Below are 27642 nucleotides of genomic sequence, written 5' to 3'. Positions count from 1 at the left end.
CTTACACTGAATTATCTGAAGTTCCATAACAGCTAGGTGATCTACATGTGTTGCAGAGGGAGACAGTTTAAGCCTCTGGAACTCTTCAGATGTTGGGAGAGGTGAGGCTGGGGCGGTGAATTTGATATCCCTCAGGCTAGGAAATATATTCCAGCCAATGGGAGTGGAGACGATGAAATCAACATTGTTGAATACATATTGACAGCATGTCATGCATGGGGCAGGCTCTTCAGTGTTGTAGGCATTTGAGAGGTCCAGCTGTTGAGCTTTTTTTTTTTTTTTTTTTTCATAAAAACTCACTTCACAGCTGCAAATATAAACTCAGTTAATAAGCTGACAATAACTCCACTGTATAAGCAGGAGCTAAGACAAGTTACTTTGTCTACCTACATAGGAGAATTGAACAGGAAATGCTGATAAGGTAGCCTGTCTGTGAACTAAATGTCAGCATTGTCTGTGGGGGAGAAAGTTACCTTTCACAGAAGAATGCTACAGTTGTACAGGATGACTGAGAATCAATTTCCCCTGTAGTAGTGTAGAACAGTGTGCAAAGTTTTACACACAGATGTCCATATGTGTTTCATGCATTAATATTATCGATTGATATGACAGTCAATTATGCTAACATTTAGACCATCCCCCCCCCCCCCCCCAAAAAAAAAGACAAAATTCCCCACTACCCTCCTCTTCCACAGTAAAGGAGATCAGACACCAATCAATGCATGAAGGAGCCATGGCCTCTAGGTCCCTGGGCTGTCCGATCTTCATCTGTCACTTCACTCAATGCTGATAGCCCCTACAGGAACCTTGCCCTTCAAAGGTTATGGAAAAAGAAGAAGAAGAAGAATAATAAGGACAAGGCTACTCCGGTGCCCTGCAGGCACCAGATCCACCTACGCAGTTGAATTCTGAGCTGATGTTTGTGGATGGGGGTTGATTCTCAGTGGTGAAAGGCAATGATCATGTGGTGTCATGGCCCTCCTGTCCACTTCACATCTAACCTCGCTACCTTTTATATGATCATTCAGTGGAATTATAATGGGTACTGCTGTTACCTGCCAGAACTAGAATATCTTATTTCTTCCTCTTCTGCAGTTTGCATTGCTCTCTTAGCTGTGCACTTCACTGGTGGCTGTTCTTCAAAACTCGGTGGTTATCGTGCATTCTGTCGGAACTGCGCCAGTCCTGAGAGGGCAGCTGGAGGGGTCTGTACTTTGGCCTGTACAGATGTCATTGGCGAATGGATTTCCTTTCGTACCTTGTTGGAGGCAATAGCGGTGTGGGTGCAAATGACCTTGGCAATTACTCTTTGCAACATTTACCTACTTCCAGGCAGGCCATTTATGTTAATTTGACCACATCAATCCAGCATCTTTTCCCCTCTTTTCTCTTGCTTGAGGACTTTCAGTGCGCACCACCCCCTGTGGGGAAGCACCACTGTAGGGATATTCTTATTGACCAGCTTCTCACAGACCATGATCTGTGCCACCTCAGTGATGGTTCTCCTACCCAGTTCAGTGCTGACCTTGGCACCTTTTCACCTATCAATCTAACAGTCTCTTCCCCTAATCTTGTAGCTTAGCTACATTGGTTACTTCATGATGGAATTTGTGACAATTGCCACTTTCTGGCGATCCTTTCATTTCTGTGTCATCACCAAATGAAAAGACAACCACATTGGGCATTTCACAGAGCCAACTGGCCTTTGTATGACTCTGCTATTACATTTGCCACCTCTCTGTCATATCATATTGATGAGGTTGTGGAAGGCGTCACCCCCACTGCTGGAACTGCTATTCCCCTTTCTACAGTTTGCCCACTCTGAGTTGGCAAGTGCCGCAGTGGATCAAAGACATTGCAGTATCTATTCAGGATTGCCAATGAGCCCTGCAGCAATGCAAACAACATCCTTCGCAGAACAACCTAATCGCTTTTAAGCGACTTCGTGCTAAGGCTCGCTAAATAATGAAACGCATTAAGAAGGAATGCTGGGAGTGCTATGTCTCCTTTGTTTTGGGTGTGTGGGTGTGGGCCAAGCTCCATGGTCTTACAGGTCACCAGTGTTCAGCAGCTGTTCCAGGTCTTGTCTTACAGAGTGGACTTTTTACCAATTCACTGGTTCTTACAGAACATCTTGCGACCAATTTTGTGACAGCATTGGTGTCCTCTTCCTATCCCGCTACCTTTTTACTGCAGAAGTGACAAATTGAAGAGGTCCCATTATGTTTCACTCCCTACCAGGCTGATTCTTATAATGAACCCTTCACTGTCGGGGAACTACTTCAGGCTCTTATCTCAACCTACGACAGAGCCTCAGGCCTGATTCAGTTCACAATCAGATGATGCAACACTTGAATGTTCCCCAAAGGCAACATCTTCTCTGGGTCTTAAGATGTCTTTGACTCCAAGGTGCCTTCGCTTCACACTCGAAAGATAGCATAGTTGTCCCAGTCCTTAAGCGAGGCAAAGACCCAACATCTCTCGATAGTTACTGTCCGGTCAGCCTCACCAACATACTGTGGAAGCTGCTTGAAAGGCTGATTGTCCACAGATTATGCTGGGTTCTCAAATCTTGGGTGGCCCTTGTCCCCCTATAAATGTAGTTTCTGGGAGGCATGACCCACAACTGACCATTTGTTTAGGTTGGAAACAGCAATTCAGCAGGCTTGTTCCCACCCCCCCCCCCCCCCTCCTGCAGGCATTTTGTGGTGTGGATCATGCTACTCTTCTCCAGGTTTACCAGGCTCTGGTGCGTCCTGACTGGGGTATGGTTGCCAGGTTTATGGCTCAGTGGCTCCTTCAGTTTTAAAACTGCTAGACCCAGTCTACCATTGTGACGTGTATCTGGCCACAGGTGCCTTTCGGACTAGTCCCATAGACAGTCTCCTTGTTGAAGAGGGGATCTTCCCCTTCAGATTCAGCAGTACCAGCTCTTACTCTCTTATTCAATCGCCTGGTCATTGCATGTGTCCCATTCCCTTTACATACGAAGAGTGTCATCATCATCCTGATAGCCGCCCTTAGGTGGAACTACCAGTTGGAATCTGCCACTCTTCCCTCTGCCAAGATCTCCATCTCTGCTTCCTGGATTATGCTCTTCATGTTTTCTCATGCACTTCCCCTTGGATGGTGCCCAGGCCACAGACTAGGACAGATTTTTTCCAAGGTCCTATAGTCTTGGTCGCCCCCATGACCATTTGGAATCTGTTGTGTCCAGTTCTTCAAGAGACTCATGGTGATTTCACCTTTTACACTGATGGCTCTAAAACTGTGGATTAGTTGGGCTATGTTTTTACATTTCCTGCCAGTGTGGAACACCATTTCTTGCTGGGAACGTGTAGTATGTTTATGGCAGAGCTGACAGCCGGCAGCAGAGCCCTCCATTTTACTAAACGCGCCTCCCTTGACTGTGTTCTAATATGTACTGACGCAGAGGCTATTGACCAATGCTGTTCTTGCCACCCTTTGGTATCGTCTATTCATGAACTTCTCACTGACCTTTGCTATGCTGCCTGCTTAGTTGTATTTCTCAGAGTCCCAAGTTATGCACCTGTCCCAGGGAATGAACTGGTTGATTGTTCGGGTAGAGGAGCACTTACTCACTGCCTGTTCACTTTGCCGACACGCGGTGCAGATTTGCAGGTGCACATAAGGTCTCTGCTCACTCGGAGGTAGAAAGGCATGTTGTGGGCTACTGCTCCATCTAATAAACTCATCACAATCGAGGAGACTACTGCAGCATGGTTCCCTTCCTTTTGCTTCCATGGAAGGAATCCACAGTCCTATGCTATCTCCGCATTGGTCATACCTGGTTAACCCGTTGCTTTCTTTTGTGTAATGGGCCACCCTCACATTGTGGTTATGGAACATTACATACAGTAGCTCGTATCTTGATGGATGCTTGGGGGCCTTCTTTTTACCATCCATGCTAAATATGGACTTCTGGAATCATTGCCTTTAATATTGGCAGATGATTCATGGATGGTTGAACTGGTTCTTATTTTTCTCCATGAAAGTGGTTTTTATTCTCGGTTATAAGGTTTTAATCTAGCACTGGAGCAGGGCAAGAGTGGTTGGGAATGGGGTGTCTCACGCTATATGCTAGGTCAGGCAGTCCCCAACCCTACCTCCTTGACCAGGCTACTGTTTCATCTCTCTTTTATTCTGTTTTAATCATTTTTAGATTTGATTTGCCTCCTTTCTGCTCCACTCAGTTTTCTGTTCTGGGTGTCACACTTTGTTGAATAATGGGAACTCTTGCAGTAATGGCTCAGGGGTGGGACAGCTGTGGGTGGGACGTTTCTTGTCGCATGCAGAGCCCTGGAGATGCCCACCTGCCGACTTCGCCATCTCCTTAATCTTGTTTTTATTTTTGATGGTACAAAAGATGTCTAGACGATTACATTTTCTGCTGTCTAACTTGCACTGTTTTGAATCTTCCGACTAGATAAGAAAACATATTGGTGGACATCTCTACTCCTGGATGCCCCATCCTTAGATCGAGAGACTGATGACTTCATTGTTTGGTCCCTTACCCCCCCCTCCCCCCTCCCCCAAAAAAAAGTCAACCAACCAACCAACCAACCACAGCTATTATTGAACTTGGAGGCATTATAAAATAAAAAGAAGTAAAGAAGAATGCAATGCCCTCCCACATGACTATGCATAGACTTGGGCATTGCTGAGCCAGCACTTAACATTATCGGCAATGTGGAGGAATGTAGCAACAATATGTGTAGTTGGTATAGTTGTAGTTGAAAGACCTTGAGTTCTTCCAAGGCAACCAATAACAGGTGACATACAATGAGCTGAAAGTTATTTACTTAAACTTTAATTAAATTCCTGTGTTACATTGTTTTATTTAATTATATTTTCAACTTCATGTTTTATTTCTATATGATATATTAACAATAGTTGCTGTTAATGTACTTTATGATTATGCGAAGTGTTTCACAGGCTTCTAGGGATTGCAGAGGGGACTTGGTTGATATTTTGATAAGAAACTCATGTCTGGAAATGTACCATATGGCTGTAAAATACATTTGAAAGTCTTTAAATCTCCCACTTGATGGAGACATGAAGACAATGGTTCCAATGCACATCTGACTCTCCTGATTTAGGTTTTCTGTGAGTCCCCAAAAACTGCTGTTTGTGTCGGGATGGTTCCTTTGACAGGGCGTGGCTGATTTTCTTCCCCAGCTTTGAATCAGGGTGAGCTAGTGCTTCGTTCTAATTACTTCAGTGTCAATGAGACATTAAGCTCAAATCTTTCTTATCCCTTAATTATATCTTCTGGCTGCATTGCATGAAGCAGGATACTTGAAAGTGATCTGATCTTCACATTTATTTTATATCAAAACTGGATATTTCTGGATATGGATTTCTTATCAAAGCTTTATCAATAAGGCCCCTCTACGACACCCAGATGCCTGCAACTGGAATTGTGAAACATCCTGTATATGTTGTATAATGCATTGTATTTTATCATGGTTGATGAATATGTACAAACTGTTTAGAGTTTCTCGATAACAGATATAAAAATAATTGAATTGAACAGAACTCCTATTACTTTGTCTTGAATCTCTGAAGGTTTCTTGACCTCAAAACTCAAAATCAGATTACACCACCCTCTTCTTTCCTTGTACACTTTCACTCATCTTACTACAACTGTTGACTTCACACTTCCCATCAAACCCTCCAATCTGCTACTTAAAGCTGTAGACCATTCCCAGCTTCTTGTACACATAGCTCACCTATGTATTTCTGTGCTTAAAGTAAGGTTTTTTGTTTTCATTTTGACTCTGTCTTCTTTATGGCATTAGAGAATTACATTTTGTCATATCTACATCAATGTTACTTTATTACAGTTATGCCTGGGAATAATGCAGCGGCTGATGACTCAGCAGGCTGTTGATCAGAAAGGAGCAAGATACATAACTGATACTCTTTGGATGCTAATGGAATCTGGGACTGAGGAGGTTAAGGTCTTGCAGAGTGTCACTTTGCTGTTGACTACAAATACTGTTGTACATGGTGACACGCTTGCAAGGGTAAGAGTCAGTGTGAATGTTATCTGGAACATATGTCTACAATTGTGTATAAAATATCTAGAAATTAGAAAAATGAGACTTCAGCAGACATCGTGCAGTATTCATTGCTAAATTTTTACTACATATCATTACTTACTGTCTCTTTCTCAATATAATGCGTAATATACTCTCTATTGTGTGTGTGTGTGTGTGTGTGTGTGTGTGTGTGTGTGTGTGTGTGTGGGGGGGGTGTCTATGTGTGCAGGAGAGAGAGAGAGAGAGAGAGAGAGAGAGAGAGAGAGAGAGAGACCAAATGATAAACCTGATAACATTCAAAGTGAGGTGATTCTCACAATCCGAACAGAAGTGCTTAATTGTGTAGCTTGTACTTGAAGTACTGCTGTGGTAGAGTTTCACCAATGAACAATATTTTCTGCACCAAGATCTATGGGCAAACTTTCCTTTGTAGTGGGTACTGTTGTTCACAACTGTTGGCATCTTGCCACTTACCCATTGAACAAGAGACAAACTGCTAGGATTATAACAGGTTGATATGCCCACATGAAAGTGTAAAAGAAGTGCTTGGAGAACTTGAATGGCAATTCTTGGAAGAAAGACAATGTCATTCTCACCAAACCTTGTTTAAATTTAGAAAACCTGTTTTCAAAGGTGCCACCAATGTATATCTCACATAGGGATCGTGAGAAAAAGATAATACATATTAGAGCACATACAGAGGAATTCTAAAGTCTTTTTTCCCTTGCTCAATTTATGAATGGAAGGAAAGAAACTTGATAATGTTGGTACTATGTACCCTCTGCCATGCACTGTACACAGGCTGTGGAGTGCTTATGTAGCTGTAGAGATGATGCATCCTACTTGACAACAGGGCAGCATTCTGTAAACTGATGGAACTTGCATGGAGAATCAAACACATTACTGCTGTCACATAGTCAATCATATGGCAAGCTTTCACTACAGACAGTACTTCAAAGTACTGAAATGCTACTGGGCAGCTTAAGACCAAGCATTACACCAAGAGACTAGGCAGCCTTCAGAACATAATTAAAACCACATAATCAGCTCTGAAAGGAATATCAGGATAGATGCTGGCTACTCAACATACCCCAGTTCTGTTGTGGGGAAAATAATACAACTGGTGGTCTGTCAGAGTTGTGCAAATGTGGCTTTCAATCCAACTGCCCTTTCCTCTTCCCAGTGAACAACATAGGAATTGGTCCGAGTGTGTCCTTTGGTTCACCTGCAGCACCACACATACAATGCACCACCCTATCACTCAGAAATTGTCAGAATGGTTTGAGGTGTACTCCATGAGCATGACAATGCTTACATAATTCATGAAGTCATGTGACCTCAATCCTATTAAGCATATCCGAGGAAAATGTGTGTGTCTTGGCTCGATCTCTGACAGACCTCTGTGAGCTGTGGGCATCAGAGTGGCTGTGGATCAGTGCACTTTCGGTGTTTCATAGTGTTAGTGCCCCAATGTGGTGTTGACATATTTAGGGTGAAAGGGAATGCTACCTGGTGACTAAATAGGTATGTCTGATTCAATTGATCATGAGTGTACATATAAAAGTAAATAAAATGAACCTTTGCAGGATAGCAGAAAGGGAGGATTGACCTAATTTTTTTAAAAAATTAGGACCTAATTTGGCCAGAAAATTGATTTGAGCCAGGGGCGTTTTCTTTAGCTGATAAACTTCTTAACACTGGGTTGTTGTGTCAACAGTGTTAGAGTAAGTACTGATGGATGTTACAGTAAACGTTAATTCCAGTCATGACATACCTTTCCCAAGAACAAATCTTGTAACATAATTGTAAGTTACACTGGAATTTCTTCATGGTAATATGGATTTGAGTAGTCACGTAATACAATCTGAGTTGTCAGTAGATACCCATTTTGCAGACTATTAATAGCTCCACTGGATCTTTGATATTGCCTGTTGATAGTGCACTATTTGGTTGCAAGTGGGGTTCAAAATTAGTCTGTCATTAGTTAGCCTCTGCAACATCCATTTTTTCATAATTAATAAATATATGGTTAGACTGAGATCTTGGCTGAAATGTAAACTTTGTTGTGTTTCAGGACTTCTGTGTTTTAAATCTCTTGGTATGAAAACCAAGATTTCCTCCGACTTGAATGATAACCAAGAACTCAACAAACAATTCAAAGCAACTGTTTTTGTAAATGTAACTGAAAAAGTTGTCTTTATTTCTTTTATTTTTATGAAGTTTTTGTTTGTGTAAAATTAAAAAAAAAGCTGTATGAAGTATTTCAATTTTTCTTTGACTTTCTGAGTGAGAGAATTTTATTGTCTGGTGTGGTTGAATTAGGTGCACTGGACTGTGCCATATTACTGTAAATTTGAAAATATTGTGTAGAGGTCGGCTGATGTTTCTGTTGCTGAAAATTTTGAAATGTTCTTTCTTTACAGAATTTGGTTCTTTGTTTTCGTTTACATTTTACCAAAGATTCAACAACTATTAATACTGCTGGAGCAACTGTTAGACAATTAGTTTCATTAGTATTTGAAAGAGTTGTTGCCGAAGATGAAGCATACTATGATCGTGACACAGGAGTGCAGAAAGATATTAATCTGGAGGAGCTGAAAGTTCCTAGTAATGTTGCACCTAAAGGTTTAAGACTATGTGCTGCTGATGCATATCTAATGTTTCAGGTTAGTGAGATGTTTCTTCTTATTCCTTTACTTTATGTGCCTTGAGTCTTTTCTAGAGCTCATTGTGCAAGATTATACAATTCTTCGATTATTATTATTATTATTATTATTATTTTAATCTTTTCCATTCTACATCCTTAACAGTTATATGCTGACAGATAATCTTGTTTTCATACATTTGGTGTGTGCGTGGGTGCGTGCGAGCATGCGTGTGTAAGAATGAGAATGAAGTATTGATGAGGGTTTTCCAAAACAGATGTTATGGTTACAGTGTTTTGTCATCTATTCATGGTGGAAGGGAAGCGGCTGGCATGAATTTAGTGGATAGAAAGAACTTCAGTGGGAAACAAAAAGTAAAAAGGAAGTATGAAAACAAGATCATCTGTCAGCATATAACATAACTGTTACATGTGTGGAAGGGAAAGGCTGTCCACAAAACCCCACCTCCAAAATATTTTCTCGCCTTACTTTCTGTATTCCCAATATTTCACTCTTACAATTTTTAGGTTAATATTAGTTCTTGTTGTCTGTAGTGCAGATGAAACTTGCAAGCAACACTCAGCTGCTTGTTGCACCTGTGCATGAAATAAAAAGTGGGCAGAATAATTTTATGTGAGTTATTACATAATAAAATGATAATATTTTGTCATTGTGTGCTCACGATAGCCTACATTAACCTTTTCAGACCAGTTTTTTTTTCTGGTGGAAGGAAAAGTTTTCTTTATATTGTAATGCTGTTACACAGTTTCGTAATGCCCTTAGATGCAAGATTTATACAAACATGTGTACCCATTTTCAAAACATACTGTGTACACTTGGCTTCATTTTATGGACTGAAATAACTAATTATGAAATATTCTATATTGTAATAAATAGTAAAATGATCACTCAATAATTACCTGCAGAATAATAATGACAATATTCATTTATACAGTGGAATATAGCGAACCAACTACATCCGTGTATTCTGGTGTTTATGAAATGCTGCACACTGCTGTATTGACTTGCTGATATTTTCATAGCGATGCCCAACAGTTGGCAGCACTTGGGCATAATGAAAAGGTTGAACATTCAGGTTTCCATTAGGAAAAAATACTTCTGTTGCAGCTTAAACACAGTAAAAGTTAATGTACACAATTTTATCCAGAGGGCCTGAAAGGGTTAATTAAGAATGACATTTTTATAAACTAAATTAGTCATTTATGTGCTCTAATCAAATGTATTAAGTCTAAAAATGTAGGTAAAATTGAATTTTCTTTTTGTTTTGATCAGGACCTTGTGCAGCTTGTAAATGCTGATCAACCATATTGGTTGATTGGAATGACTGAGATGACACGCACATTTGGCTTGGAACTGCTGGAGTCAGTCCTGACAAATTTTTCATCTGTATTTTACCAGGTACATTTTGAATATATTAGCACAGACATTGTTTTTTATGCAAAAAAAAAAGAAAAAAAAAGAAAAGAAAAAGAAATCTTTTGGCAGCTGCTTAGGTTGCTAAATTTAGCTTCATACTGTAAAAATGATTAGGTTTGAAAATTTTCAAATGATTTTAAACCATGTTCATGGTGCCAATCGCACATTTTATGCCATATAACTTTATTCTTGGTTGTCTCTAGCTGAAAGAGTTAATTTTTAAGTACATCAGTACTAATACAGAAAGATAGTCTCAAGAAATCAGCACTCTTTTATTCATCACATAATTACCGTCACATAGTCAGTCATACAGTAAGCAGTTACAAAGCTTTCACTACAGACTGTACTTCAGAATGCTGAATGTTATTGCACTGCCTAAAACCAAGCATTACACCAAGAGAACAGGCAGATTTTAGGATAGAATTAAAGTCATATAATCTGTTCTGAAAGGAATATCAGGATAACTGATCAATATATCCCACTAATACTGTGGAGAAAGTAATACTATTAGTGAGCCATCAGAGTGGTGAAAAATGCTCAATAAACATTTCTTATGAATAGTTGTTACATGCTGTATGGAATCTAACCAGTCTATTGTCTATTGTCGATCACTTTTAAGAAACTCTATGAATGACACACTTAAGAAAATAGTTTGAAATTGTTTCACATGAAAAGAGAATCTCATGATCAAACTGTTTCATAACCTATATATGTATGAGGGTAATCCCAAAAGTAAGGTCTCCTATTGTTTTATAAGTACATAGACCTGTTTATTTCTACAATGGTTTACATCAGTTTACAGCTTGAACACTTAGCTATTTTTCGACACAATCACCATTTCTCTCGATGCATTTTTGTAGACACTGTGGCAGTTTTTGTATGCCCATGTCATACCAACTTGCCGCTGTGCTGTTCAGAAAGTTATGAACTAGCGTGATTGTTGCTTGGTCTCAGGTGTACAGTGGTGTGCCCAAGTTTCGTCACCCGTGACAATTGAGTCCAGAAAGTTGTCCTGTTCGGCTGCAAGGCAGTGAAGAAATGCACGGGAAGCATCAACTCATTGCCATATGTGGTCCTCAGTCAGCATGCATGGCACCCATCTTGCGCACACCTTCCGGTAGTCCAATGTTTTCATTAAAAACCTGTGAGCGGTGCTTCGGGAAACCTCAAGAACCGACGTGCAGAGATCATCCAGGGTGATCTGCCGATCGTCATGAATGCTTTGCTCAACCTTCAACACTGTCTCCTCAGAAATTGATGGTCTCCCGCTCCCTTGTTCGTCGTGAATTTCGGTCCGACCAGCTGCGAACTCTCTACACCACTTACGAACATCTTTGACATCCATCCATGCATGACTCACCATACATTTCCATCAATTGGCGATGGATTTCAATTGATGCAGTGCCCTTTGCATTCAAAAACCAAATAACTGCGTGCAATTCGCATGTGGCGGTAACATCCAACAGGAGCTCCATTCTCAACAGCTGCCAAGCCAAGACTGAGCACCTCAGCGTGGCGTGTGCATGTTTACACACAGTGCATGAAGCACTCTTCATAACAGTGTGACCAACTGCCACACAGATTTCTTTACTTATAAAAAAAATAGGAGACTTTACTTTTGGGATTACCCTCGTATATGGTGGTATAGGCTTTTCTTGATACTTTAATTGTACCCAACTGTGGAAAAAGTACAAACATGATATAATACACAAGTTTGGACTTTATGTAGTTGATCTATAAGGACTATTTGTGTTTGAAACTCTGTTTTCAAATTAAATAAATAAGTAATTGAACTATTTCATGAATAGTAGTTAGTTTGTTTTTTATGAAAAGTGTATCTTTCATTGCCCAATGTTGGCAGTGGCGGAGACTCAGACTTCATATACAGAAATGTAGATGTTTCAATGTGCTTACTAACTAATAATTTTGCTCTATTTCTTACTTGCAGCATCCAGAATTCAGTTTCTTGTTAAAGGAAAGAGTGTGTGCATTGGTTATAAAATTGTTTTCCCCAAATATAAAGTATCGAAGTTCTGTACCACAGAGTATACAACAAGCAACTCCATTGGACAAGCCGTATTTTCCAATAAGCATGAGACTGCTAAGGGTAGTTTCTATTCTAATTCAAAAATATCACAGCTTGCTGGTAAGTCTGTCATGAAATAGTATTATGGAGTAATAAAATTCTTTGTCTTGAATTTAGTTTTTTAAATTTTCATCATCAAAAGCTAACACCTAGAATCTATTGTTAGGTGATTTCTGTGAAAATAATCCAGTGCAGCATGCTAATTTAGTACTTCTAATACATAGTGTGACCTTTTATTCCATCCTTAGTCATACACTATTATGTTTATTTGCCCATTTACAATGTTATTTTTCGTAATGCTGTAGGCAAATTTTCTGGAGAGTATATATATCAGGTTGTTGCTATCTCTTGTATGTATGGTATTCTGAACAGTCTACAGTTGCTCACTCTGAGATGCAACAACTGAAGAATGTAAATATTGGATATGTGTTTGACAGCCTTCACACTAATTACAGTCAGTTTGATCTACATCTGGATCTAAATCTACATAATCTCACAGAAAAATTTACTGCCATGTAATTTTGCCCCTGGACTTGATAGCCACTTGGATTCGGTTGGGAAGTTAGTCCAAACGGTTGTGCAGGTACATCGCATCCAGATTAAATCACTCGTTGAGGATTTGATCATGCAGTTCCACCAAATTTGGGTGTGCTGATTTATATTCTATGGGATTCAAGTCAGGTGATATTGCAGGCTACTCATGGTATAACAAAGTGGGGGAGTGTTCAGATAACAAGCGATATATTCTTCCAGCCTGATGAACTTTGCGGTTGTTATCTTGAAAAATAGGGGTATCAGTAGCATACTTGTCATGCAGATGTTGACTGAAAGGCACCAAGTGATAATTCAGAATTTTTAAATAAACATGCTGGTTCATGTTTGTGGTCACCTCGAGTGAGCAGGACCAGTACATAATAGAAAAAACCTCCGGCTTGCACCTGAGCTTGCACACATTCAGGCTGAATTGCTTCATTTGACCTTCAGTGCACTCAGTGATGTGTGTCTCATTTGAATATAGGTAAAAATGTGATTCATCAGACCAAACTATGTTTTGCCTGTTGGCTACTGTCTATGTTCGATGATTTCTAGCCCATTGAAGATATGCAGCAGTATGTGCTTGTGTGAGCAATGGATTTTTGCGAGGTGACCAATTCCAAATGTTCATTGCGTGCAGTTCCTGTTCCAGTGCTCTCTTGCGAACAGGTTGGGATGGAGTTTCATTCACTGCATGCAGAAATTCATGTTGGATTTGAAAGCAATTTTGATTCACAAGCCATGAAATGCATCTCCACTCCCTCTGTCAGTATCTTTTTCCGATTACAATTTTGACATCATGTTTTTGACTGTGTGTTACTACACTGCTTCTAGAAACTTGTAACCATCTACAATGAAACACCATCAAATCCAGCAACTTTGCACACCATATGGCCATGGACATGTCACCTTTTTGCCACTTTGTTGTGTCTTTACATTTGCACATGTTTGTGTACAATGTGCGCTTGAAACATAAATGTCTCACTGATTCCCTCTTCCTGATGCTCACATAGAGGCTGTGTGCTGTATGTGTGTGTGTGTGTGTGTGTGTGTGTGTGTGTGTGTGTGTGTGTGTGTGTGTGTCTGGAGGGGGGGGGGGGGGGTGTTTCCACGCACGCACTGGTGTGACTTGTCTTATTCTCGTGAAGTATACAGTGGTGGCAGTATACATGTTGATATGCTGAATCTAGCAGGTGGTAGAAACAGCCAATATTTATTGAAGTACACTAATGCCAGTTACCTTTTTCATATAAATTTGCAGTTAGATTCCCATTAGGCGTTGATGAACCTAGTATTTCTGCATCATTTTACAATAAATGCACCAACTCCTGAGTCTACTCTATCTTTCTGACCCCTCCTCTCCAACTCTTTGGTGAGCATGTGCATAGTGAGCATGGGCCGTGCCCTGAGCCATTATGGTATTTAATCTTATGCCATGCTGCATTTCTCCCCTCCCCTCTGTCCCCTTCACCCTCCCTCCCCCCTTTCCCTCCCTCCTCTTCCTCCCCCTCCCCTTCTCCTCCCCACTCCTACCCACCTACCCCTTCCGCCCTCTGACCATCCTTCCCCTCTGGGGGCTCCTTTGATGTGGCCTGAGCTTACCCAAGGATTCCAATTTGGGACATTCTTCCACCATTTTAACGTATACCTTATCTTTTTTTACTAGTCATGTAGGATCCCTGTTACTGGGTTTGAAAGTCCACTTTTCAAAACAAGTCTTACTGGATTTCATACTCCATTTTATTCACTTGATATATATGAGATACATTGAACATGCCCAAAACCCAACATGGTAGCCAATCCTTCATAGAGGGATTCACTGAGTACTTGCACAGCTGTAGCCCTTTCACCATGCAGGAATCACACTGTTGGTAGCCATTGCTTTGATGGGGACAAGCCTCAGCTGGAGTGCCGCCAAGGTGAACAACTTGCAGTGAAGAGCTCCAGACTGTTTCCATCTTGTGGTCATATGCTCCCAGTAGTCTTATATGGAAGATCAGATAGTTAAAGAGATGAGACACACAATATCGACACATTTCCTACCTTATCTACACCATGGGAGGAAAATTGATTTACAAAACAAGGAGAACAACCACTCAACAATACTTGGTCTATACCAGAACGGATGGAGAACCAATTTTCTTTGTAGAACAACTGAAGATAAGTACAGCAAAGTCACCTTGGTAGGAAATGGATCAGTATTAATCAAAACATCATCTCCCACCTAGTCGCCAATCTTGCTCTAGTGCAACAAGTGTGAAGATATCTCAGTCATAATTGCATCCCAAAAAGAGTTTCAACATGGTACAAAGAAAATATTTTAAGTGTGAAGCAACGATAAAATCAGAACTTTTGGTAAAATGCTGAATATAAATTTTACTGTTGCCAGTTTATAATTGTTTCCATGATATCGCATACTGAACTATTACAAATATGCAATGTGATATACTAGATCACATACAATAGGACATAAGTAATTAAAAAAAGTGATATTTGCTTTTGAAAACCATTTAGAGCTGAACATGTCCGAATGATTAATGCAAATGAAAACATGTCCTATTTAAATATATTTTTAAAGGAATGTTTTCTTTGTAAATTTGATTTACAGATGTGAAATGACTTCTGGCACAAAATTAAAGGTGTTTGTATTGCAATATCTTATCTTCATTCATATTTATGCCAGAAATAAGTTTAATTTAGACCAAGGAAAACTGAATTTCGTGGTCATGTTAGTTTTTGCACGTCAACTCCTGAATTATCCCAGTAAAACGAGGAAAGTACCTCACGAAGTGGGCAGCCATCAGCTGTTAGCCTTTTAGTGACCAACCAGCATACCACAAGCCACTATCAGAACTACTTCACTTGCTGCCAACATCTCCATTCCTTCTCTCTCCTCTCTCTCCCTATCCCCCTCTCTCTCCCTCTCCCCCTCTCTCTCCCTCTCCCCCTCTCTCTCCCTCTCCCCCTCTCTCTCCCTCTCCCCCTCTCTCTCCCTCTCCCCCTCTCTCTCCCTCTCCCCCTCTCTCTCCCTCTCCCCCTCTCTCTCCCTCTCCCCCTCTCTCTCCCTCTCCCCCTCTCTCTCCCTCTCCCCCTCTCTCTCCCTCTCCCCCTCTCTCTCCCTCTCCCCCTCTCTCTCCCTCTCCCCCTCTCTCTCCCTCTCCCCCTCTCTCTCCCTCTCCCCCTCTCTCTCCCTCTCCCCCTCTCTCTCCCTCTCCCCCTCTCTCTCCCTCTCCCCCTCTCTCTCCCTCTCCCCCTCTCTCTCCCTCTCCCCCTCTCTCTCCCTCTCCCCCTCTCTCTCCCTCTCCCCCTCTCTCTCCCTCTCCCCCTCTCTCTCCCTCTCCCCCTCTCTCTCCCTCTCCCCCTCTCTCTCCCTCTCCCCCTCTCTCTCCCTCTCCCCCTCTCTCTCCCTCTCCCCCTCTCTCTCCCTCTCCCCCTCTCTCTCCCTCTCCCCCTCTCTCTCCCTCTCCCCCTCTCTCTCCCTCTCCCCCTCTCTCTCCCTCTCCCCCTCTCTCTCCCTCTCCCCCTCTCTCTCCCTCTCCCCCTCTCTCTCCCTCTCCCCCTCTCTCTCCCTCTCCCCCTCTCTCTCCCTCTCCCCATCTCTCTCCCTCTCCCCCTCTCTCTCCCTCTCCCCCTCTCTCTCCCTCTCCCCCTCTCTCTCCCTCTCCCCCTCTCTCTCCCTCTCCCCCTCTCTCTCCCTCTCCCCCTCTCTCTCCCTCTCCCCCTCTCTCTCCCTCTCCCCCTCTCTCTCCCTCTCCCCCCCTCTCTCCCCTCTCTCTCCCTCTCCCCCTCTCTCTCCCTCTCCCCCTCTCTCTCCCTCTCCCCCTCTCTCTCTCCCTCTCCCCCTCTCTCTCTCCCTCTCCCTCTCCCCATCTCTCTCCCTCTCCCCATCTCTCTCCCTCTCCCCATCTCTCTCCCTCTCCCCATCTCTCTCCCTCTCCCCATCTCTCTCCCTCTCCCCCTCTCTCTCCCTCTCCCCCTCTCTCTCCCTCTCCCCCTCTCTCTCCCTCTCCCCCTCTCTCTCCCTCTCCCCCTCTCTCTCCCTCTCACCCTCTCTCTCCCTCTCACCCTCTCTCTCCCTCTCACCCTCTCTCTCCCTCTCACCCTCTCTCTCCCTCTCACCCTCTCTCTCCCTCTCACCCTCTGTCTCCCTCTCACCCTCTCCCTCCCTCTCCCCCTCCCACCTCTCTCCCTCCCTCTCCCCCTCCCACCTCTCCCCCTCCCTCTCCCCCTCCCACCTCTCCCCCTCCCTCTCCCCCTCCCACCTCTCCCCCTCCCTCCCTCTCCCTCACCGCCCTGTCCCCCTCCCCCTCCGCCCCCTCCCTCTCCGCCCCCTCCCCCTCCCTCTCCGCCCCCTCCCCCGCCCTCTCCGCCGCCCCCCCTCCCTCTCCGCCCCTCCCCCTCCCTCTCCGCCCCTCCCCCTCCCTCTCTGCCCCCTCCCCCTCCCTCTCCGCCCCCTCCCTCTCCCTCCCTCTCCGCCCCCCCCTCCCCGCCCCCTCTCCGCCCCCTCCCCCTCCGCCCCATCCCCCTCTGCCCCATCCCCCCCTGCCCCATCCCCCTCCGCCCCATCCCCCTCTGCCCCATCCCCCACCGCCCCATCCCCCTCCGCCCCATCCCCCTCCGCCCCATCCCCCTCCGCCCCCTCCCTTCTCCGCCCCCTCCCCCCTCCGCCCCCTCCCCCCTCCCTCGCCACCCCCTCCCTCTCCGCTCCCTCCCTCTCCGCCTCTTCCACCCTCCTTCTCCGCCCCCTCCCTCTCCGCCCCCTCCACCCTCCTTCTCCGCCCCCTCCCTCTCCGCCCCCTCCACCCTCCTTCTCCGCCCCCTCCCTCTCCGCCCCCTCCACCCTCCTTCTCCGCCCCCTCCCTCTCCGCCCCCTCCACCCTCCTTCTCCGCCCCCTCCCTCTCCGCCCCCTCCACCCTCCTTCTCCGCCCCCTCCCTCTCCGCCCCCTCCACCCTCCTTCTCCGCCCCCTCCCTCTCCGCCCCTCCACCCTCCCTCTCCGCCCCCTCCACCCTCCTTCTCCGCCCCCTCCACCCTCCTTCTCCGCCCCCTCCACCCTCCTTCTCCGCCCCCTCCACCCTCCTTCTCCGCCCCCTCCACCCTCGTTCTCCGCCCCCTCCACCCTCGTTCTCCGCCCCCTCCCCCCTCCTTCTCCGCCCCCTCCACCCTCGTTCTCCGCCCCCTCCCCCTCCTTCGCCGCCCCATCCCCCCTCCTTCGCCGCCCCCTCCCCCCTCCTTCGCCGCCCCCTCACTTGCCGCCCCCTCACTTGCCGCCCCCTCACTCGCCGCCCCCTCACTCGCCGCCCCCTCACTCGCCGCCCCCTCACTCGCCGCCCCCTCACTCGCCGCCCCCTCACTCGCCGCCCCCTCACTCGCCGCCCCCTCACTCGCCGCCCCCTCACTCGCCGCCCCCTCACTCGCCGCCCCCTCTCACTCGCCGCCCCCTCACTCGCCGCCCCCTCACTCGCCGCCCCCTCACTCGCCGCCCCCTCACTCGCCGCCCCCTCACTCGCCGCCCCCTCACTCGCCGCCCCCTCACTCGCCGCCCCCTCACTCGCCGCCCCCTCACTCGCCGCCCCCTCACTCGCCGCCCCCTCACTCGCCGCCCCCTCACTCGCCGCCCCCTCACTCGCCGCCCCCTCACTCGCCGCCCCCTCACTCGCCGCCCCCTCACTCGCCGCCCCCTCACTCGCCGCCCCCTCACTCGCCGCCCCCTCACTCGCCGCCCCCTCACTCGCCGCCCCCTCACTCGCCGCCCCCTCACTCGCCGCCCCCTCACTCGCCGCCCCCTCACTCGCCGCCCCCTCACTCGCCGCCCCCTCACTCGCCGCCCCCTCACTCGCCGCCCCCTCACTCGCCGCCCCCTCACTCGCCGCCCCCTCACTCGCCGCCCCCTCACTCGCCGCCCCCTCACTCGCCGCCCCCTCACTCGCCGCCCCCTCACTCGCCGCCCCCTCACTCGCCGCCCCCTCACTCGCCGCCCCCTCACTCGCCGCCCCCTCACTCGCCGCCCCCCTCTCCCCTCTCCTCCCCCCTCTCCCCTCTCCTCCCCCCTCTCCCCTCTCCTCCCCCCTCTCCCCTCTCCTCCCCCTCTCCCCTCTCCTCCCCCCTCTCCCCTCTCCTCCCCCCTCTCCCCTCTCCTCCCCCCTCTCCCCTCTCCTCCCCCCTCTCCCCTCTCCTCCCCCCTCTCCCCTCTCCTCCCCCCCTCTCCCCTCTCCCCCCCCCCCTCTCTCCTCCCTCCTCCCACGACCTGTCCCCCATCTCCTCCCTCCTCCCCCCTCCACCCCCTCTCCTCCCCCTCCCTCTCCTCCCCCTCCCTCTCCTCCCCCTCCCTCTCCTCCCCCTCCCTCTCCTCCCCCTCCCTCTCCTCCCCCTCCCTCTCCTCCCCCTCCCTCTCCTCCCCCTCCCTCTCCTCCCCCCTCCCTCTCCTCCCCCCTCCCTCTCCTCCCCTCTCCCTCCCCTCCCCCTCACTCTCCTCCCCTCTCCCTCTCCTCCCCTCTCCCTCTCCTCCCCTCTCCCTCTCCTCCCCTCTCCCTCCCCTCCCCTCTCCCTCTTCCCCCCGCCCTCTCCCCCCTCTCCTCCCCCCTCCTCCCTCCCTCCTCCCCCGACCTGTCCCCCCTCTCCTCCCCCCTCTCCTCCCCCCCTCTCCTCCCCCCTCTCCTCCCCCCCTCTCCTCCCCCCTCTCCGACCTGTCGCCCCTCTCCGCCCCCCTCTCCTCCCCCCCTCTCCTCCCCCCCTCTCCTCCCCCCCTCTCCTCCCCCCCTCTCCTCCCCCCCTCTCCGACCTGTCGCCCCTCTCCGCCCCCCTCTCCCCGACCTGTCCTTTTTTTACCTGTGAAAATCATTTATCACCTCATGATGATTCCATGTTCATACTTCTCTACATTTATTTTTTATCTGTAATTTATATAATCAGTTCTTTAGTATTCAGTGTTGCTCGTACACAGGATAACAAAGACACACAAAAAGCTCCATTCTGATTGTAACCCTTTGCTTAACAGCAGTTAACAAATTCTGAGCTGTGGGCCCTAAGTCTCACTTTTCCCTTATGTTGAAGACTTCAACACATGTTACAGTTTTTTAAACACAAATATTACAGAACCTCTGCTATGGGTGTCGTAGGGTAAACTCAGTCTTAGGCCATCCCCATGGATTTTGATTCACTATTTGCATCACAGAACTGATGGTAGTACAACCTTACCACTTCCTGGAACTAGTTTTTGATGTGCTTATACACACGACCTCAAACAGAAGCGCCAAATGAAACTTAATGCTCTGTGCTGCCTGAGGAACTCTTCTTTGGGTGCTGATTACTCCAGTCTTCAGCAATGTTGATAACACTCTCATACTATGCCCCTGTGGACTATGGTAGCCTGGCCTATGGATTAACAGCCTCAACATCTACATGTACGTCTTTTAGATACTATACATCATTGTGGGATCAGACTCCAAATTAGTGCATTTATGATAGCATCCTGACAGAGACGAGAGTACACTCATACAGATATGACAGCTTCAACTAATGCTAAACTATACTGTCAATAAATGTAACCTCAAGGGCTGTCCAAATCATCATAGTCTATTCCCAGATAAAAGAACACAACCTTCACAAAAATGCCCATGGTCTGGTATCAGTCTGTTAGCCTGTTTAAAATCCATCCTCTCTAAACTACACATGACCTTCCTGAATTATCTCTTGCAATCATTCTCACAAAAACTTAGAGTAACATTACCCACAACTTTGTCTAGAGCTCTCCTTCAGCCAAAAAGACGTATCGGACGCATCCATTCTATGAAAACTGTTTTTTTTTCATTGGCGAACTAGTTACAGAATTTGGAAACCATTTACGCTGATGGTTCAAGTGTGAGTTTTCCAAATGAGTTATGTCTTCACACATACAGGCAACAGTGCACGACACCCCATCATAGGAGTGTAATGTCTTCACTGAAGAACTAATAACCATTATGTGAGCTCTTAAATACACTCTTAAGATAAAAAACAAGGAGCGCCATGAAGGAATTAGCCAAATGGGGCTGAAATCAGTAGAGGTGATGTACATGTACAGACAGACAAAGAAATGATTACAATTTCAGAGAAGTTGAATGATTTATTCAAGAGAAAGGGCTTCACAAATTGAGCAAGGCAATAACACATTGGTCCACCACTGGTCCTTACACAAGCAGTTATTTGGCTTGTAGGTGGTTGATAGTTGTTGGATGTAGTTGTTAGGGATATTGTGGCAAATTCTGTCAAAATCCTGAGTTGGTGGATGACCCATCCACTATGCTCCAAATGTTCGCAGTTGGGGAGAGCTCCACTGACACTGCTGGCCAAGGTACGATTTACAAGCAGTAGCAACTCTCACCATGTATTGGCGGGCATTATCTGGTTGAAATGTAAGCCCAGGATGGTGTGCCATGGAGAGCAACAAAATGGGGTGTAGAATATCAACAACATACTGCTCTGCTGTTCTTGCATACCTGATCCAAAGAAGTCTTTATCTTGTTGTTTGAGTCACTTTCTCCATAAATTCTTTGTCCACCTCATTTTTGAAAAGATGACACCTAGGGCATCCTAAAGGATGGCCAACATGAGTTTTCGTGTTGATGCTTGCATTCTGGATTTCCTTTGGACAGATGAGTTGGTGTGCTTACATTTAATGGTTTCTTTTGGACTCTGGTTCAAAATGGTGTACCCAAGTTTCATTGACTAGAATCTTGTTTCGTTTAGAAAAGGGTCACTATACCTTCCATAACATTCTTTCAAGTTTGTATATTCTTGTTTTCTTGTGTTGTTGCATTAACTCTTTCAGGACACACCTTGCATTTGTTTTGCTGTCTTTGAGCTTGTTACTGATAATGTTATGAACTGTGCCAACACATATTGCAACTGTGTTTACTATATGTTCAACTGTAACATGTCGGTCTTCAGGAATAATGTCATCAGTGTGTGTTTCAAGTGAAAGAATTGACTGTTCAACTGGCTGGACAGTATGTTGCTTGTCAGTCACTGAGGTTTGACTTTTTTAAATGGTTTTACTGACTTATAAAAATGTTCCCAGTTTGTACAATTTTCAATATACTGTAAAATCATTTAAGAAAATATTTTAGTAGTTCTTTCACCTTCAGAAAGCAAAAACCATTCACTGAATGTTGTTCAACTAATGTGAAAACTTCAAGCAGACACATCATCATTAAATCCAATATTGCAATTGCAAACAAAAAAATTTTTATTTGTTAGCTGTTCTAATGTAAAGTAATGAAAGAACAATACTCTTCCTACAAACTATTTCATTTGTACATGAATGTCCCTCATATTTCTCTGGACTCCTAACCATGCCGGAGTTGCAGGAAATATTGTTTCACGAAGGAGGCTACAAAAAAGGATCCCCAACAATTAAAAACACTGTACCATGACTTAAGGAGGACCGTATCCCAACAACTTTACAGCATTGTGGAATAGGGATTTCTGTGCTGTTGATACCACCAAAATGCTGCCCACCATAAAAGATTCTATAACTCCAGTGATGTTTTCATGCTGAACATTCCACTGAAAATCTGGATTTTGTTGCCAACTCTGCTTCACAGCGTCAACCATGTTAGACTGACTCATGAATACATTCTTATCAGCTCCACATAACTGGAGTTGAGTGCCCCTGTATCAGTGGTGCATATTTTAATAGCGTGCCCCCACATTTACCACTATAATGCAAACACTGACATTAGATGACTCATTACCCTCAATTTTAGCTGCTGATGTCCTAGTTTTACACTTCATCTGACATTGCAGCTGCACATTGTTAGTGGGTTGCCCTGACCCCACCTTTGAATTCAGAATCATTTTATATGTAAATTTATCACATACCAAAGGATACAATGATCTGCCTCCATAGCCAAGTGATCAGCACATCAGACTCTCGTGTGGAGAACCGGGGCTCAATTCCTGTACTGCCAGGGATTTCTCCTTGCTGGAAGGACTGGAACATGGTACATTCAGCCTCATGACGCCAATTGAAGAGCTACTTGTATAAAAAATAATGGCTTGAAGGTGTGGAAAGCTGGCAACGGCTGAGAGTGCAGTTAGCTGACTGCATGACCTCCATACCGCATCCTCACAGTTATACAGAGAGGAGGATGAGACGTTGATCGGTAGACATCTCACGGTCTTCAGGGCCTGATAGTGTAGTGTAGCTTTTTTTAAAATGTGCATCATCTGGGATAACACAAAGAAAAACTTTCATTTGCAAGGGTGTATGAGACACTTTATTTAAGTAACATTGTCGATTACAGCTTATGAAGCCACTTCAATTTAAACCACTAGTTCTATTGGGAGTAGGACAAAATACCTCATCTACTGATGCATTCATGTCAGCACAGTTTATCATTCATGCTCGTGTGCACATAGGTTGCAAAACCTCATGACAAATGAAACACAGGTGGTTAGCTGTGGTAGTGCAATGCAGGAAAACAAATATTTATAGAGATTTTATAAATTTTGCTGGTGATTTTAATTATCTCTCACAAAAGTTGTATCTAGTGTGCTTTTGTAGCAGTTGTTAATTTTAAAGTTACTTAACTGTACAAAAGCCTGACTTAAATCAATTTGCACCAAGTTTTTTGAAGTAATAGTTTATATATTATTCGGAGTATTAGCAAGGATACCACTTTCCATTTCCTGTAGACAGTGTGATGTGACCAGAACATAATAAAACTTGATCCTTTGTCTGAATGAAGATGGCTTGATCTTTCTGAAATCATATTTGGGATAATACTGTCAATATTTATGCTTTCCAAAGAATTTTGCTTTTGTGTGCTCATTTCAAACTGAATGAGAAACAGACTGGGCTCAGAAATTAAAATGAAATACTAACCACTTAAAAATGGTTACTGTTTTTCATGTGCTAGCAATAATAAACTAAGACTTTAGAATGAAATTCAAATGTGTTAATTGACGATAGTGATGCATGGCTAAATATAGTACAATCCTTTTATACACTAAAAATTGTAAAAATCTTAACTTTATTTGCAGGTTACAGAATGTGAAATATTCCTATCACTGATTGTAAAATTTCTGGATCCGGATAAACCAGCCTGGCAGCGTTCTCTCGCATTGGAAGTCTTGCATAAAATGACTGTTCAGCCAGAATTACTGAAGTCATTCTGTGAATGTTACGACCTTAAAGCACACGCTACAAATATTTTTCAAGACATTGTTAATTCACTTGGTGCTTATGTCCAGTCACTCTTTGTAAATCCACAGTTAATGGGCCAAGCATCTGTGTCAGGTACGTGCAACGCCTATAGCTTTTTGTATTGAAAGTTATTTATAGATGTATTGTACATTTGTTTCTGTAAATCAAGGAAAAACTTACAAAATAACAATCATTCAAAAATTTTGCTTTAGATGAGTTACAACTTAGCAGAATTGTTGAAAAAAGCATAAATAAAACACAACAGTGTGGTCCAGTCAAGAAATTTAACCCAAAATAGAAGATATTTGAAATGTACAAAATGCATGTGTCGGTTTGGTATAGCACAAGTAACATTAGTACAGTATGTGATTGTTCTAGAGTGAAATATAGCATACACAGTGGTGTGTGATGTCGTTAATATTGGTGTCTGTCAGCTCATCTATGAGTGAATGTCATTATCATTGTAAGTCTGCTTTCATCACAGGAAGAGTCTGGCATGTAGAAATGCGAAAAAGTAGCCAACCGTGTGCAGCCATTTGTACTCGGCCAGACTGAGATTAGGAGATGAAGCTGGCTACTCCATGCACTGAACTGTCTTGTGTGAAATTTTTGTCTAAGTGTTTAAGTGTTGTTATCTTGCAGGATTATTAAATTCCCATAAGAATGTACACTATCTTATTAGAAAAGTCACTAAATAGACAAGAATGTAAATGATTAAAGTTGCCGTTCTCTGTGACAGGTAAATGGCCACTAGACTGCATTAATATTTTCCATTTTTAATGTTGTTACCAGGACTTGTGTGGTATATAAGAGACATGAACATCATCAGATGTTGAGTGATCACAGTGAAGGACATGGTGATGCTGTTTACTCATGTGAGACATTATTACCAGCACCCAACGGAGTCTCATTGTGGGTCTTTATTTAATCAGGAGACTGAATTGTGCAATATCCATATTTTTGTGGCCTAGTGTGGGACAGCATTGGAACATGTTGGCAGGCATACTTGCCATTGAGATCAAAGTCGACTATGTCCGACTACTATAAGGGGGAATTGCCATATTGTATGTAGATCAGACTCATCCTTACCCGTTTGCATCTGTGCCTAGAATCTGAGAAAAAGTAATGGACCCTCAACAATGTTCTCTGTTGTCCCACACTGTCAATCAGAGACTAGCAATAGCCAGACTAGGGAATTATTGTCCCATGGGTAGGTTGCTGTTAAAATCACATCACATCACAAAACAAACAGATATATTTGGTGTTGTGCTGTGATTGGAAATTATGGACTGTTGATGAACAGCATCATTCAACAATGAATCACAGTTTTGCACTACCCTGCACAACAATTGTCGAAGTATGGTGGTGACCTGGAAAGAGGTTCCATTTTTCCAGTTTTTTGGAGAGGCCCAGTGGTGTTACTCTTGGCATCGTGGTGTGTGGGGATGTTGGGGGTGATGTCAGGTAACGTATGGTAGTGATAGAGGGAACTCTGTGGTACGTGACGGACGTTTTGTATCCTCATGTGTTACCTCTCATGCCACAGCATCATTGTGTCATTTTTAAACAGAACAATACTTGTCCACAAGTGACACTTCTCTCTATGAACTGTCTGTGTGATGTTAAGGTACTTCTGTGGCTAGCAAAATTCCTAGATCTGTCCCCGATAAAAGTGTGGGACTGGCTCAGTATCCAGGATACGAAGGAGCAGTTACAACAGTTGAGGGTCAGAATGCCTCAGTGCAACATCATACTCATAAGTGAGCTCTCCCCCTTTTCTCTCCCTCTTCCCCCCCTTTTCTCTCCCTCTTCCCCCTTTTCTCTCCCTCTTCCCCCCTTTTCTCTCCCTCTTCCCCCCTTTTCTCTCCCTCTTCCCCCCTTTTCTCTCCCTCTTCCCCCCTTTTCTCTCCCTCTTCCCCCCTTTTCTCTCCCTCTTCCCCCCTTTTCTCTCCCTCTTCCCCCCTTTTCTCTCCCTCTTCCCCCCTTTTCTCTCCCTCTTCCCCCCTTTTCTCTCCCTCTTCCCCCCTTTTCTCTCCCTCTTCCCCCCCTTTTCTCTCCCTCTTCCCCCCCTTTTCTCTCCCTCTTCCCCCCCTTTTCTCTCCCTCTTCCCCCCCTTTTCTCTCCCTCTTCCCCCCCTTTTCTCTCCCTCTTCCCCCCTTTTCTCTCCCTCTTCCCCCCCTTTTCTCTCCCTCTTCCCCCCCTTTTCTCTCCCTCTTCCCCCCCTTTTCTCTCCCTCTTCCCCCCCTTTTCTCGCCCTCTTCCCCCCCTTTTCTCTCCCTCTTCCCCCCCTTTTCTCTCCCTCTTCCCCCCTTTTCTCTCCCTCTTCCCCCCTTTTCTCTCCCTCTTCCCCCCTTTTCTCTCCCTCTTCCCCCCTTTTCCCCCCTTTTCTCTCCCTCTTCCCCCCTTTCTCTCCTCTTCCCCCCTTTCCCCCCTTTTCTCTCCCTCTTCCCCCCTTTTCTCTCCCTCTTCCCCCCTTTTCTCTCCCTCTTCCCCCCTTTTCTCTCCCTCTTCCCCCCTTTTCTCTCCCTCTTCCCCCCTTTTCTCTCCCTCTTCCCCCCTTTTCTCTCCCTCTTCCCCCCTTTTCTCTCCCTCTTCCCCCCTTTCTCTCCCTCTTCCCCCCCTTTTCTCTCCCTCTTCCCCCCCTTTTCTCTCCCTCTTCCCCCCCTTTTCTCTCCCTCTTCCCCCCCTTTTCTCTCCCTCTTCCCCCCCTTTTCTCTCCCTCTTCCCCCCCTTTTCTCTCCCTCTTCCCCCCCTTTTCTCTCCCTCTTCCCCCCCTTTTCTCTCCCTCTTCCCCCCTTTTCTCTCCCTCTTCCCCCCCTTTTCTCTCCCTCTTCCCCCCTTTTCTCTCCCTCTTCCCCCCCTTTTCTCTCCCTCTTCCCCCCCTTTTCTCTCCCTCTTCCCCCCCTTTTCTCTCCCTCTTCCCCCCCTTTTCTCTCCCTCTTCACCCCCTTTTCTCTCCCTCTTCACCCCCTTTTCTCTCCCTCTTCACCCCCTTTTCTCTCCCTCTTCACCCCCTTTTCTCTCCCTCTTCACCCCCTTTTCTCTCCCTCTTCACCCCCTTTTCTCTCCCTCTTCACCCCCTTTTCTCTCCCTCTTCACCCCCTTTTCTCTCCCTCTTCACCCCCTTTTCTCTCCCTCTTCCCCCCTTTTCTCTCCCTCTTCCCCCCCTTTTCTCTCCCTCTTCCCCCCTTTTCTCTCCCTCTTCCCCCCTTTTCTCTCCCTCTTCCCCCCCTTTTCTCTCCCCTCCCCCTTCCCCCACTTTTCTCTCCCCCTCCCCCTTCCCCCCACTTTTCTCTCCCCCTCCCCCTTCCCCCCACTTTTCTCTCCCCCTCCCCCTTCCCCCCACTTTTCTCTCCCCCTCCCCCTTCCCCCCACTTTTCTCTCCCCCTCCCCCTTCCCCCCACTTTTCTCTCCCCCTCCCCCTTCCCCCCACTTTTCTCTCCCCCTCCCCCTTCCCCCCACTTTTCTCTCCCCCTCCCCCTTCCCCCCACTTTTCTCTCCCCCTCCCCCTTCCCCCCACTTTTCTCTCCCCCTCCCCCTTCCCCCCACTTTTCTCTCCCCCTCCCCCTTCCCCCACTTTTCTCTCCCCCTCCCCCTTCCCCCACTTTTCTCTCCCCCTCCCCCTTCCCCCACTTTTCTCTCCCCCTCCCCCTTCCCCCACTTTTCTCTCCCCCTCCCCCTTCCCCC

General features: G+C 45.8%; 1 protein-coding gene across 1 annotated transcript in view; it reads left to right on the top strand.

Annotated features, from left to right (window-relative positions):
* LOC124723182 (protein MON2 homolog) overlaps positions 1-27642 on the top strand; it is a gene marked incomplete in the record, with an annotated part of 216575 nt that overhangs the window by 36087 nt on the left and 152846 nt on the right. The window contains 5 exon segments of the mRNA XM_047248376.1: positions 5868-6050; positions 8489-8731; positions 10004-10129; positions 12096-12293; positions 23793-24048. Coding sequence (XP_047104332.1) covers positions 5868-6050; positions 8489-8731; positions 10004-10129; positions 12096-12293; positions 23793-24048 — 1006 coding nt within the window.

The sequence above is a fragment of the Schistocerca piceifrons genome, chromosome X (assembly GCF_021461385.2).
Source record: "Schistocerca piceifrons isolate TAMUIC-IGC-003096 chromosome X, iqSchPice1.1, whole genome shotgun sequence".
Classification (NCBI taxonomy): domain Eukaryota; kingdom Metazoa; phylum Arthropoda; class Insecta; order Orthoptera; family Acrididae; genus Schistocerca; species Schistocerca piceifrons.
This window is presented reverse-complemented; position numbering and strand designations above follow the sequence as displayed.